The sequence below is a fragment of the Magnolia sinica genome, chromosome 2 (assembly GCF_029962835.1).
Source record: "Magnolia sinica isolate HGM2019 chromosome 2, MsV1, whole genome shotgun sequence".
Taxonomy (NCBI): Eukaryota; Viridiplantae; Streptophyta; class Magnoliopsida; order Magnoliales; family Magnoliaceae; genus Magnolia; species Magnolia sinica.
Window position 1 is genome coordinate 39,574,592 of NC_080574.1, and position 15,703 is coordinate 39,590,294.

Genomic DNA, 15,703 nt, shown 5'->3' on the forward strand with positions numbered 1-15,703 from the left:
GTAAACGAGAATGGACAAGCCCTATGGATGATTTGGGAGAAATACCTAGGATTTGAATGAGGAATTGAAAGATTGAGTTGATGGTAGCCACAATGACCTCCATCCAAAATAGGAAATAAAAGAAAAAACTATCGCCGAATGGAGAAGATGAGGCAGTGCAAGGTTTTAAATAGTACTACTCAGCCCGACTTCGGTTACACTGAATATAAGTTCGATTGCACTGAAACACTCTAAATTTGTAGAAATAAAAAACATTTTTTTTTCCAGTTTGAGGTTAGATCCCCTAACACTTAACATTTTGGAATTTCTAAAGTAAAAAAAAAAAAAAAAAAAACTAAGAGGCTAAAATCCTCTGATTTTACAATTCTCCATCGTAGACGTTCTCATGTCACTAATCTAAGGTGTTATGGTCTCCCAAGTTTCTAGGGAGGGACACGTGGTGTAAGTAGTTAGAACATGTAAGTGTCAAAAGTCTTCATCACTAGAAGAGTCTTCCAAAGTGGATTAATTTGAACTCTTCTGTATCATCTTATGTTGCCATCATAGCTTTGCCTTCAGATTTTGTTTTGTTGAAAAATTGGAGGCAAGATGTTCATAACCCTTACAGTTGAAACGTTGGACTGGCTGAGGTTGTTTAACTGCTTTGCCTTTATGCTTCTCAACCATCTTGTTCTTTTTGTCACAACTCTTCCTTCTACTAAACTTGAGAAATTTCTTAAATTTTCTAGATAATTCCTCATCATCATCCTTATTTTCAGATTGAATATCTTTAAGGCTATGTAAAAGCCTACAAGATATTTCAAAGATGGCTAATTTCTTTCCACTAGAGGGAATCTTAAAGTGTAATTCGAATTATTGTAGGGAACCTAAGAGTTATTCTACTTTCATCTCATATATATTTATATACTCTTCTATCGAGCTTATCTTATGAGTGAACCTATATGGTATGAATATAAGTATTTTTCTACATATATGCCCTTCTGAAATCCTCTCTCATAAACCCCACATGAAATTGTAAAATATTATTAAGTTTCGAATAAAATTCCATGAAAGTTTTAGACTCTTTCATTTTAATATTTTCGAAATGAGTCATTAAGAGTTGAAGCTTCGATCTCTTTACTATGCGAGTTCCCTCATAAGAGACTTTCAATATGTCCCATGTTTCATTCCTAGTTTCACATGTGCATATACATTTAAATTCGTCGGATGAAACTTTACAGTAAATAACATTGAGAGCTTTGGTATCATAGGTATAATGAGCCCTCTCATCGACGCTTCATTTAGATTTATTTTTGGAAGTGGTAATTGTTCTACCATCAATCACGACTTGTTTCATGGGCATTGTCCATTATTGTTAGACAATATCCTAAACCATAGTGTCACTGAATCTTAGAAACACCCGCATCGTAGTCTTTTAATAGGCATAGTTAGACCCATCAAAATTTGGCAGTTGTGTGACGGCACATATCTCTTAAGTATACATCATTCTTAAGCCCATTGGATAAACTCAAGACAGTTAAGCCCTTTAAGAGTTACTCGCTCCAATACCAATTGAAATTACATATGGAGGGCATACGGGCTATGCGCAGAAGCTTGGTAGAGCTATGCAATGAGGGTTATGTCATAAAGGGAGGATGATTAGAACCAATTAAAATTTTCGTCTTTTAATCCCAATTGTCTTCTTAAGCTTAATATGCAAATTAAATTAAACAAGACATTTAACTCTAAGGCTTCCAAGCTAATAGAAGGTCCAATCACAAAGACTACAAACGATATGCCAATTAAGCAACTAATCTATAAACAAGATAGTGTGCATGAGTGTGTAATATGTGTTAACTATTAACTCTTAGCATTAATTTAATCATATATACATACAATTAATTATTCAATCACATAAGTATAATTAAACAGGTGATCAAATACAATCCCAAACACAAGCATGTATAGTAGTTTAGTCTTCCTATTCCAATCCCGGTGGACGCACTCAACCCATGAGTGTACCTGATTTTCACTATCGGGGATTTTAAATCTGGTTCACCTTTAACCTTTATAATCCTACATAAGGACCAGCTCCATTGGAGACTTAATTGGTTTTCTATAGGCTAACCATGAACATCGGTCCTACCCAATAACTTACACGTATACACTAGTATTGGTGGCCTACATAAGGATTTAATTTAGGTCATACTCAAGAACAAAGGTCCTACACAAGAATTTAATCGAGTTTGGCAATTAAACTCTTACACTCAATCCTACACAAGGAAATAGTGTACATGGACTTTACAAATGACAACGTTGTTGGATTGAGACCCGTTGATGTGTTGTCTAGGGTTTATTGATTGATGTTCTTTCGTGCTTTAATTAGCTTTTCTTTTGCTCCGCCGATCATGATATCGATGCTTTACCAAGGCTTTAGCTTCAAGATCAACCACCTTACATGTAGTGCTCATTTGAGGTGACCAAGGTGATGGAAGGTTAGATAGAATTTTCTACAACTAATGGAAAGTTGTAATACCTATAAGATTCATTAAATGAACACTCTATAAGTTGATGAACAGCAAGATTTGTTAATCAAAATGGTGTCGAAACTTTAGAGAAGACTTAAGATCATGATCTTCTTTTAGAGGAGCTTGGAATGCTTATTAGAGTGAAGAATCACAAATAAGATAGTATGAAACTCATTGGAATAGAGCCTATGATGTTTGGTAGAGCTTAGGCTGCACTAAGGTCTCTAAAATGTCAAAATCCATCATTTTCACAAAGATCTGGTTACAAGATTTATAGGAAAAATGCTCTAACAAATCTAAAGCGGCTAGTCTTCGGTCCGACCGAAGTTGCTTTCGGTCTCACCGAATTAGCTTGAGGAAAAACTACAAATGTTGCAGGACAACTTTTGGTTCCTTTGATCGGACTAAACTTAACCTTTAGTTGCACAGAATTCAAACGAAGGTTTATTCGGTTGGAGTCAAATTATATATTTTTTCAAGTTAGCTTGCTGACCAAATTTGGTCACTTTTGGTCGGACCAAAGTCATGGTTCTGTGACATCGAGTCTAGCCGAAGGTCTGTTCGGCTGCATCCGAATTAGCCTGACTTTCAAGGCTGAGCTTGTTGTCCTGTTGTTGCCAATTTCGGTGGGGCTAAAGGGGTCTTTGGTGGGATCGAAGGTTGTTGAATTTGTACAGTTATTTCAGCAACTTAAGGCCTCTAGATCCAATATAAGGGTAGTCAATTTAGGCTCATGTGGCTTAAACGATGATCATTAAAGGTTTTACTAATTAGGTTTTAAGATCATCTAGAGGTAGGTTATTTTGGGTCAATGGTTGGGGTCACCAAGTCACTTCATTCATCGTTCTTTTGCTCCTTGATGTTCCAACATCACTTGTGTCTTCAGTCTTCAACTTCTGAGGGCTCAACCGATTACATGACATGTGGACTCACGTGATTGACAAATAAGGTGCATAAAATATTGCACTAATAGGACTCATCGTAAAGTAGACGGGTCCATTGTCCCGTTAGATATCAAAAGGGGGCCACTACCTAAATGAATCTTTAAAAAAAAAAAATTTGATAAGTTCATGCCCTGATAGGGCTACGGATAAAGAAGGGGAGAGCTGAAAAATCTAGCCCCAAAACTCCATTGGCAGCTCTGGAAGATAAGGAATGGAGGAGTAAACACTGCAACCGCATGCCTCCAGGATTCTCACACCTCCAATGAGGAACACGCTCGTAAGGGAAGATGCTTCAACTAGAAGAATCCACGGCCCCATGAAGGCGGAAGTGAAAGAAACCCTAATCCTAGGGCAGTACAGTTGTCGTCTTTGGTATGTCCTTGGAATAGGGTTCCGTTATGGTTTGAGGAACTCATTCTTTCCACCAAATCTCCATTTTTTTGCATCAATGGTGACTATTGTGACCTTTGGTGACAACCGGTCAACAGTATAGCCATTGATATGAAGGTATTGAGTCCTGAATTTTTATTTATTTATTTTTTCAGAATGAGTTTTGTAAACCCTCTGTAATAAGGAGAACGACAACCTACACCACTATAGTTATGGGTTTTAACCTCTGTCTTAGAGGTTCACATACTATTAATGGCTGCCCATCGGTTCCAACGATAAAAGCCCTAAACAACTAGGATTCGAAATCATGTAACTAATCAACCCCTCTAAAACTGAATATATACCAATGGTTTCTCAATATTGGATTTTGGTAACCCTTAATCGAGGTCTATGCCACTATGACTCTAAATGTGGGAAATGGGTGTGGAGTTGAACCCTAATGGGCCAAACCTAGGTCTGGATAATATGTGATCAAAACGCATAGATCTAGCCCTAAGGATTCCTCAACAAATTCAATAACCTATCTCAATCCTCCATAGCTAATGCACAATCGTCTCTGATACTAAATGTGAATTATTAATTGCAGAATTGAAAGGATCATGCAGTGCATCAGAGATGGAGATAAAAAAACCTTAATCAAAATTCATACTTGATTGTGACGCCATCGCTGTAAAACTGATGTTGTAGTTTTCCGCACCTTATACCTGTACAGAGGCATCACGAAGGGAATAGAAGCTCTAGTCATGTGTAGGCTTGAGACCTAGCCCTACTTATATAGTTTAGAGGGTTGAGGAATTTAAAACCCATCAAACTCTTCTATCTTAGGCTCCACACGAATTTGGGACTCCAATTAAAATATCGTGCATGTGACATAGTTGTAGCGCACCACCCCTTACACTATTTTAGATGAATCACAATCGGAGTGGAGTCCATCAGTATTCCCAACCACATTATCCAACCCTTAGAAAAATTTAGACTGTGGATCAATTAGGCCCACCTTATAGAAATTCTTACATGTACAAGATGACCCATCTTGAGTTAAGGCACATACGATGCATGTGGAGTGACGAGGGTATAAATAGAGAAAAGAGAGAAATTCAAAGGGTAGAGAGAGAGAGAGAGAGAGAGAGAGAGAGAGAGAGAGAGGGGTGATTGGTCCCCATTGTTTTTACTGGTGTGGCTCACTCTAATCCTCATAAGTGGCCCATCCTCATTATTTTCCTAGTCCTCATTCTACCTAACTTTTGGCTTAAATTTATATAGTAGATGCCTTGTAGCAATGAGGGTATCCTCACAAGGCCTTTGTGAGAGTCCTCAATAGTTACTTCATGTGGCGCACGCAAAGAAGATGAAAGATCGAGTACGAGTATTAAAAAAAAATTAAAAGAAGTGAGTTTCATCCAAGCTGTTGACAGCGCATTACACCAAATATTTTAACCGCCCTTTAAAGAAGTAATATTTTTAATGACAATTTCAACCTCTAATAATTAAAGTGTCCAAAAAAAATAGAAAAAGCAAATAAAAACATTTAGAATTACTGGAGAGTAAATATATACACAGATGAGACACGCGTCGATTTGTGGTTTGACATGCCTTTTGACATACTAGTCATTTGCTTGACTATGGTTGTTGTTGCGTTTGACCGTTCGAATCGGAGCCGGCCATTAGCTGGATGGTTATTTTTGTGTGGGCCCATACCACCATCCAAATTTATTATTAGTTAGATTAGACATATCTTACATTTTTAATGGTAGACTAGCATTGGTAAGTCTAAAGATACATGTATCTGGCACCCATCAAGAGGGTTCTTTGGAAAGACACGACATCTGATCGCCTTACACCATGTGAGACATCCAAGCCATTAAAAGACTGGGCCCCACAATAAATATCACCCGACTTGAAAATCAGGCAGGCCACTCATTATGGGGCCCACCGTGATGTTTGTGAGAAATCCACCCCATCCATCCGGTTTTTGAGATCATTTCAGGGGATGGGGTAAAAAATGAGCCGGATCCGAGATTCAAGTGAGCTGAAAATGTGAGGTAGTTGAAATATTCATGGGGACACAGAAGTTTTGAATCAGGCTAAAATTTGTGTTTTCAGTTTATCCAAGTAGGAATGACTATAGGGACGGTATGGATGGAATTTAAACATCACGGTCGATCCAAGGAGGTTTCAACGGTAGGAATTTCCATACCCATCTTTTCCTTTAGTGTGCCCCACTTGGGTCTTGGATCCTGCTCACCTTTGATCTCAAGTCCGAAAATGAGCTCACAAAACGGATGAACGGATGGACGGAGTTGATTTCTTACAAATATCACGGTGGGCCCCACTACCTTTCCTGCGCAGGAGCTTCCTGCAAAAAGAAATCGTTCCTGCGAAAAGAAATCCGCGTCACAATCCGTTTCGGAGACGGATTGGCTACTCACCCAAACCCCGTAGCTGGTGGTCAGAGCTCTGTGGGCCCCACTATAATGTATTTGTTTCATCCATTCCGTTCATCCATTTTTACAGATCATTTTATGAATTGAAGAAAAAAATGATAGGAATATAAATCATGGTGGGTCACACCACAGGAAAACAATAATGATTGGATATCCACCATTAAAATCCTCCTAAGGCCCACTGTACTTTTTATTTGACATCCAATCTGTTGATTGGGTCATAAAGACCCAGATGAAGAGAAAAAATAAATATTAGCTTGATCCAGAAAATTTTTAATGGTCACCGTTCATTCAACACTGTTTCCTGTAATGTGGTCCACTTGAGATTTCAATCTATCTTATTTTTTCTCTCATAATATAAAATGATCTATAAAAATAGATGGACGGCATGGATGAAACACATACATCATGGTGGGGCCCACAAAGCACCGACCATCAGCCATTTGGCTGGTGTCAGGGGGAGTAGCCAATCCGTCTCCATCCGTTTCCCGCGAAGATGGACACGGATTTCCTGCTAAAGCCCTTCCCATAAAGTTCCTGCACTGTAGACCAAGGTGGGGCCCACCGTGATGTTTGTGAGAAATCTATCCCGTCCATCGGTTTTATGAACTCATTTCAGGATTTGAGATTAAAAGCGAGCAGGATCTGAGACTCAAGTGGGGCGCACTAAAGGAAAAAGGTGGGTAGGGAAATTCCTACCGTTGAAACTTCCCAAAGGTCGACAGTGATGTTTACATGCCATCCATACCAATCATAAAGTCATTCCTACTGGGATAAACTGAAAACACAAATATTAGCTTGATTCAAAACTTTTGTGGCCCAACAAATATTTTAACGGTGGATGTTTAATACTCACATTTTTAGCCCACTTGAGTCTTGGATCGGGCTTATTATGCTCTAAAATGAGCTAAATAAGGTGGATTTCTCACAAACAACAAGGTGGGCACAGCCTAGCTTCTGACAGCAGGCAATCTACCGTAGCATGGTAATCTTTCATAATCAGGCATTCTTGTAATTAATTTATATAAATGGTGACCACAAGCTACCATTCGACACCTAAAGTCAATCCATGGACGTCAGTTTCTATGGTGGGCCCACGCAACTTCTAACATGAAAGAGTTCTCATATCCAAAGAGAAAAAGGTCATGCAACCGCGTTGAAGACATTCGTTTTCAAGTTTTGGTCTATGAGAATCATGAGAGTGGTCCACTAGATAAATGAACGTGCGAGAACCCACTAATCTAGTGCTTCATATTGACGGTCACATGGTGGACTTGTAGTCGACCCAAGGTCAAGTCCTCAAGAGGAATTTGGTTCTGATTAATCTCCTCTTCGATGAACTGGATGAAATACGAGATTTCAACGCTGACATGTGTGTGAGATCTGGTCCGTTCATCGAGTGGGCCACATGATTAATGTCGTGGCACAAATATCAGTCTGGCATATGTGTCTACAAAAAAACATGGATAGGTAATGAAAGATGGACGGCTTCACATTCAACATTCAAGTGTGGCCTACCAGATGAGATGAGGGACCTGATTTTTGGGTCACGGCCTGTTGTCCATTATTGCTCATCAATCAGATTGTGGATACCCAACCACGGCTTCATGCTCAAGTCATGATATCTTGGTCGAATGAGCCCATCTCTATCCTCCCTCATCCAGATGGCTGGCAATAGTGTGGGCCCCACTGATCAAAACCCACATCTTGAATCGACCTGGGCCGTTTCGACTCAGTTCCTAGGGTTTTTTTGTTTTTGTTTTTGTTTTTGTTTTTTACACATGCACACACACCCCCACACACTCATGCCGTAGTGGGCTTTCACCACATATGGATACTCGAACCCTTGACCGGGTGTTGAAACTGACCGGGTGTTGAAACTCCTAAGAGTACCCGAGCAAGAGCAAGGATCCACAGTTTCATTGTCGAATCTTCCCCGTATCAACACATAAATAAAGATGCTACCACTCCATAATTCACACACTGCCAGAGCTCGGAATGGGACGATTCAACTCGGCAAAATTGACTCGTCTGACTCGTTCAGATCCAACTCGATTCAAATCGAGTGGGTGAGTCGATCCGAATCGAGTTGACTTGGTCCAATCTAAGCCAACTCTACAGACTGCCCAACGCTTTGATGCACATTGTCCCTTGGGCATGTTTCGATCACTTGAGAACTCAAACTCAGCTCTAAGATTTGCCGAGTCAGGCGAGTCTACTCACGAGTCAATGTAGAGAGAAACCATGACTCGACTGCAAGAGGGAATATAGGAGAGGAATTGGCGGATTCTTATCACATCTATTATAAGTTTAGTACTGATATTTTTAGTAGAGGTTTGCTCAAATACATCCGATGTATTACAATATGATGCATGTGGGGATTTAAGCCCTTAAAATTTGTAATCATTGCGTTTTACATTACAATAAAATGATGGTATATAACCAGTCCAAACATGCTCTTGAGGATTGAGTGTCATGTACTGATTCTCTCTCTCACTTCAGTAACTCCTTTATATCGGCTTATTCCATAGAGACATATAAGGAGATAGTGATTCTTTGCTGTCTAAAAAGCATGATTCTCTTTAAATCTTTGCCTCAGAATCAATGGTATTTTGCATCCAATGCAATTAAGAGCTTATGTCAAAACATACCTTAAAATGTGTATTATACTTATATTAATAAACTTAATAAAACCTTTCAACAATGATGTATGCAAAAATCAATACCAATGAAAATTAATATAAATAGAGAAATTTATTGGACAATGGTTTAGATAGGAAGAATCGAAAACGAGACGTTGGGTAAGCCCAATTGAAATCCCATGGACAGGGAAAGTTGTAAGCATGAATCATGCATACCTTATTTGTTTTGCATGGTAAATTTCCATGGAAAGGTTTGTTAAGGGCACACGTACATTTGCATGAAGGTTCATGTACATGCCACATATGTGCCTGCATTGGACATAGGTGTGAGATACAATCCATCCATGAGATTAGTACAATATTTTCTCTCCCAAAAAATGAACCTGGTCCACCTAGCAAGTCAGCCCCAAATTTTGGAAACGGGTGGGTTAGAAAACATCAGCCAAACCTTCCAAAACTGAGAGTATGTTTTGGAAACTGTAGCCCACCTGACCATTGGATTAACTTGATTCTTGGGTTAGGGCATTGATATAGTGGTGCCTTTCTTATTAACAGTTCGGATCCAAACTCATCATGCTATACTGCCACATGTGTAGTGTGTACATGAACTTTATCACACACGTGTGTTTAACAAAGTTCTATAATGGAAATGTTAAAAGATCGATGGTCAATAATAAGAAATATCTTCCATTATCTTGGAATTGCACATGGATTAGATTCTTAGTAAGAAATTCATTCACTCATTCCGTGGAAGAAAAGTATAAGAATGACAATAGATTTTCATAGATGGCATTTGACAGCATGGAAACTGATTATATTTCCAACCATTTCCAGCTTCACAAGCAAAAACACACTTCCTCTCAAACATCTTCCTTCAGGTGGGCTCATCTCTTTTGACAAATCCAACAACTATGGCTTGAACCACTAGCTCTGCTGGTGCACCACATGTGAATTGAAATGCTATATATGGGCTGTTGCACTGCTTAAGCTAGACCATTGCCTCATGACCAGTTTCACCGGTCTCAAGGGACTTCAAAAATATGAAATGTTTCAAGCATTTACTCCCAACTCATGTGATCATTTAGTGAGTTTGGATTGAAATGACTCTCAACTCAGCTCTTTCTCAGTCTTCTGCATCTTTTAACTCCTTTTGCTCTACCATCTCTCTCCTTTGGTTCTTCACTTGTAGCGACAATACATGCATGAAGCTATAATTATTTCCACCCAAACAGTTTTTCATCTGGATCTGACGTTCCACTGATCCTGACCGTTCATCTAACAGGCCTCGCTTTCTACGAGAGACATCTCAGAAACTTCTGGGGCTAGAAGAGATGGTAAACTTTCCAGCGTTTGGTCTATTCTCAATGGGTTGCGGACATAGAATATCCAAGAACTTTCTAGAGAATCCTCCATCCATGGCGTGGTCCATCAGATGAACAGTTTACATCATTGAATAATGGGCCCAAGATACAAAATTATGATTTGCCAACAACCGTATATTGGTGAGGGGAATCCCAAAATTTCTCAGACATCTACACTGATGTGTTGATTGAAGCATCATGATATTTCATCACGGTGTGGCCCATCAAATCAACCTTTTGGATAACTTAACAATGGACCCCACATTTATGAATTATGCAGATCAGTGAAGTGTGCATTTGCTTAGGTAGGTTGAGGGCCCCTACAATGATATGGAAATGGGTGGCCCCTAAAATGATATGGAAAATTTGATGGACGGTGTGGATTAAACTCATACCTCACAGTGGCCCCTCAGAGCCCCTGTCCATTCCTAGCTAGGGACAGGCCAGTACCCAATCCATGACCATTAAAATGCTACTGTTTGATGCCTTTCCAAGTCACAAAGGGTACTCCAATCAGTTAAAACATCACTCAGACAACAAATATTCAGTCAAATATGAGAAATAAGATTCAGATTTTGCATGCAAAAAATGGGCATTAGTTACTCTTATATACCAAAAGTTCTTTTTTATCAATTCTCTACTGACAGAATAAGTGCACGGCATAGTTCTAAAGCTCACTAACTCAGTTCAAAACTCAACTCCACAAGATTTCGAGCCAAGTCACTATGAAACTCACTCAACCTGGACTCAGCCAGGCTTGTCAAGTTGGCTCGACGTGACTCAGTACAACTTGGGCTGAGTCACTCAGTCGATTGCATCCTGCTAAACAAGCAAATAGCTTAACCAAACGCACCACGCATCACATAATGTTAATAAAGCCTATTATCATACATAGGCATTTAAAATAAATTTTTTTGCCACACTAAACTATGTAATGTCGAGTCGGGTCAATTAAAGACTCGTTTGAGTCCTTGAGTTAACCCGACCTGACTGGACTTCAAGGTGACTCAAGTTTGTGTCGTTTTAACTGTAGTCAACAGTACTACAGAATTGCATTTCTTTATATTTTTTTTTCACTCCTTCCATAAAAAAATAATAAATTTTGGGAGTCAAAAAACAGCAAAACCCAAACTCTTTCAACCCTCAAAACACAAATAAGGAATACATTATATAAAGAATGTTCAAAAGTGCACATCAAATGAAATAAAGGGGAAAAAAATCCATCCTCATTCAAAGAGACGAGCAAAAGAAAAAAGAAGGAAAAAAAAAAAGAAGAAGAAGAAGAAAAAGTGATCCCAAGCATACAACCATCCAATGGTTGGAGATAATAGCACACAAAAACCAGGCCATTGCAGCCCCCTTGAATGAACAAAAACCTCACAAGAGCCAATGCACATGAATTTGAAGCCAAATTGCCTGCTAGAAAGCACTCCAACTATCAGAACCCCGCCTCTGTGTTTGACTTTGGGAAGTTTTGAAAGGCCCGTTCGAGCCGAAAGGATCTGCATCGTCAAAAGATGAGAACCCCTGACTGTGATCGGAGTCCCTCGTGCTGCGGATGGAATCAAACCTTGCTAGGTTCTCGCGAGGAGGGAAGAACCCACTGTCATGCATGCTGAAGGAATCAAACCTCGAGAAATTGTCAAAGGAGTGATCCTCTGATCCTTCACTGTACCTCGGTGGGGAGTTGGTATTGAACAGTGGGGTGCCAGGGACAGAATCTGCGAAAATCGTACTCCTCTTCAGAAACATCCCATCAGCGTTCTGTGAGTCTGTTCTAATAGGATTCAGACCCAAGTCACCAGATCCAAAGAAAGAGTTCTCATTCCTCTCATGATCCAGCTCCTGTTTGAGAACCAAAAAAATAAATAATAAATTTGTAGTGAATCTCTGAAGCTCCTCTATCAATGGCAATGTATGCTGGGAAATCAGTTTACCTTGGGTTGAACTGGGTTAAAGCCCCAGACTGAGTCAGTATCATCATTAGCATCAAAGGCAACACCCCAAGAGGTTTCGTCGTATTTGTCAGAAATAGTGGATTCAGCACCACCATGTTCGCTGCACAAATGCTAAGAATTTTAAACTAACCAGACCAATTACTACAGATAATACAAACAGCACACATGCAACAGTTTCTAATGCAGCCCCCACTTTCCAAAAAAAATTAAATTGTCCAAAATTGTGTTTCCTTATCCTTTTTGTATGAACCCTTCAATTAAAAGGCATATGCAAAGACAGGTCACAAGGTCATCTGCTAAAGAATTACCTTCTACTCATGCAAACACATCCAATGGAAAATCCAAAGTTCTTAATTGGGCAGCAGAAGCTTGTAAAACATAGAAAGAACCATGTTGTGTTCTTCTAGGGAGCTCATCAATGGATTGACTGACACATACATAATGGTTTCCGTTTATACGTCCCAGATCAACATAATCATAAAGATAATGGAATATATTAAACTTACGCCATGTTTGGAAACCATGGATTCCATGCCAAACAGCAGAAAAGGGTTTTCCTTCGATTTGAGGATTTGTGTTGTTGGGATCGCAAAGAAAAGGTTGGATTCCATCATGCAATCATTACATTTATCTATAATTTGGATTCTTGGCACAAGAATCGGTGAGTATTGTGAGAGAAATATGAGATTTCCACTTGTTACCCAAACAAGAACTCGAAATTGTAATCCGTGTTTCAATAGTTATAATGGAAACCATCATTGGAGAATTATTGTTTTTCCCTTTCTTTTGCCCTGGATTCCACGTATCCAAACATGGCCTCATGGGAAAAAATCCAAATTACAAATTGAGCAGTGGAAGTTAGTGAAACATGTGGGAATGATGCAGTGTCTGCTTTGGAGTTATCCAAGAAAACCAGAAAGGAAGATAAATTTGGGCATGTCATGCAAAAGTAACAGCAGGCAACATCCAGAAAATAAGCGGTAAATCAGAACACAAAGCAATTAGCATACCTATGAGTTTTGGCACTTGGTGAAGCGTCAGCACCCATGTTCTTTCCGAAATGTGTGGCTGTGAATTCTTGAGAACCTTCCAATGATATTCTTCCCAGTGGACTCCCGGGTGGGCTTCTTGCTAAATCATCTTCACTTTGGTCATATGCTGAACCATTCTCAGTGGCCCGCTCAACTGTACTAGAAGGCTTCTCTGTCTTACTATCATCATATGATGACGAAGCAGCACCAGAGTCATCTTCCATAAAAATCTCATCACTCTGAACGAGGGTGGACTTGGTTCTTTGAGGGGCCACAATATTTTCGACCTCAGTGGTAAGCTCCTTGATAACCGCGAATCCTGAAAGTGGACATGACACATAAACCAATTATGTAGATATTAAGCAAATATGGAGACAGGTTAAGTCCAGGATCTAAACAAGAATTAACATGACATACTCAGAAGAAAAGTGCAACTTGGGCAGGGTGGGTTGGGTTGAGGGGCAACCCAAGCCCAACCCAACCTCAAGAGGACCTAATTCGCAACCCAATCCAACCAGAATTCCAACCCAAGTTGCCCAAGCAGAAGTCCCCTATACTCAAACCAACCCAACCCAAAAACGTGTGATTATTCCCGACCTGAACCAACCTGACCAAATTTGCTCAACCTGAACCCAACCCAAATGCATATCAGGTTGGCATTTTTTCAACCTGAACCCAACCCAAGGGCCTTGACAACCTGACCCAACCCAAAACGAACTCGGCTGGATCGGTCAGATTCAGGTTGACCAGAACCCATGTTGCGGCCCTAATTCAGAAGGCGGGATTTGAAGGGATGGGAACCCTAGAATGCATAAGAGGAAAAGGTCTGAAGCAGTTATAAACAGCACTAGATAGAAGTAGACAGTGTTTCCCTCTCTCAACTGAACAAGGACTAAGGAAATAGTTGGATAGACAAATCAAAAGCTAAGACATGGATTTAAGAATGCAGTGTATCATAGGGGCATTGGTGTTGGGACCTACCCAAATTTATCCTAGTAACAGAAATAGAAAACACAAGGGTTTAAGGAGCAATGAAAAAGCTGGAATGTCACTATTAGAATTCACGAAAGTCTCTGGTAAGTGAATAATATCGCATTTAGAAGCATTAAATTTTGAAATACATCCACACCACAACTTGAACCAATGAATACACCTTCATCTTCTATCCATCAAAAACAAAATGCAAAAGGATTAAAAATAAAAACAAAAACAAAAACCATACCTTCATCTTCAAACTTATCCCAGTCTTCATCCCAAACTGTTGCTCCCTCTTGAATTCCAGGTTGCCAGCCTTGACAAAATAACAACAGTATACATTTGTAAAAGATGAAAGAGAACTGGAAGGGAAAAAAAACAGTTAAGACACCTTGGAAATCACAAGATGACAGACAGGATAAGTCACATAGGTTTTAAGCATAGAATTATAATAGCAAGAACCAATGGGATGACAAATTGTAGGGCTGTGCCTGTAAACAGGCCTGGTCCGATAGTAACTGTACCTGCGTTAACTGGGTCAAGGTCTTGCGGGGTCCAGGTCTCAGTCTTGAAGAACCAACCCAGATCCGACTGGATTCGGGTACCCGTCGGATACCTATTGGGTCTTTATATGTAAGTTTCGAGTCAAATGAGAGCATTTACATGGTCTTTTCCACCCAATGGATAGATTAAATTGCACGTGCACGTGCACATGTATATGTATTTTGAATGGTGATTATAGTGCACACATATGCCACTTTTGAAACATACATTGGTGTGTGAGGGGCTCTCTTACACATGTAGCTTAGGAAACCTCATTCCTTTGCTAGAATAATCATTACTACATTATACAATATATAATATAAATATTAAAACTAATTGGACCTGATCCAACCCAATTTCAACCAGGTCCAAGTTGATGGACTCAATCCAGACCCAGCTAGACCCGAACTTTAATCAGTTCCAAAAAGTTGGGACCCAACTTGACCCAATTTCTTAAAAATTTGGACTCGTTAAAATTGAGTCAGGTCCATCAGGTACTCATTTACAACCCTAAAAAATTGTTCTGGGCAGAAATAGGCCGCAGTAAGAACCAGAAACAGAAAGATACTAAATTATTGAAGGTACCAAAGGGAAGCTCGATCATTGCAGTTGGCTTAACATGCAATCCATGTCTCTTGCAACGTTCATTTAAACCTTTCCCTAGCTCTTCAAGATCTGATTGTATCCGATCAGCACGAACCTGGTGGTGATCCATTACCAAACTGGAGTCAGACTAGTTACATGTAGCCTCTGCAGACTCAACATGACAGAATTTTTACCTGAAGCAAACCATCAACACTACCACCTTGTTCCATTTTGACAATTGCATTATGCAATTCCGTTTTCCTCTCCTGCAGAATCAATCAGGTAGAATTTTAGTTAAGATATTTTGTTTGAAGCACAAATAT

The 15,703-nt window shown here is 39.6% G+C and overlaps 1 protein-coding gene across 1 annotated transcript in view; it reads right to left on the reverse strand.

The window, feature by feature from the left end:
* Positions 1–11,431: 11,431 nt before the first annotated feature.
* The window catches only part of LOC131237000 (uncharacterized), a 52,619-nt gene continuing 48,347 nt past the window's right edge, over positions 11,432–15,703 (reverse strand). The window contains exons 8-13 of the mRNA XM_058234601.1: positions 15,575–15,646; positions 15,381–15,495; positions 14,500–14,568; positions 13,257–13,596; positions 12,226–12,346; positions 11,432–12,133 (exon numbers count right to left, since the gene is read on the reverse strand). Of these exons, the coding sequence (XP_058090584.1) occupies positions 11,708–12,133; positions 12,226–12,346; positions 13,257–13,596; positions 14,500–14,568; positions 15,381–15,495; positions 15,575–15,646 (1,143 nt within the window). The 3' untranslated portion in view covers positions 11,432–11,707. The remainder of the gene's footprint in view (positions 12,134–12,225; positions 12,347–13,256; positions 13,597–14,499; positions 14,569–15,380; positions 15,496–15,574; positions 15,647–15,703) is intronic.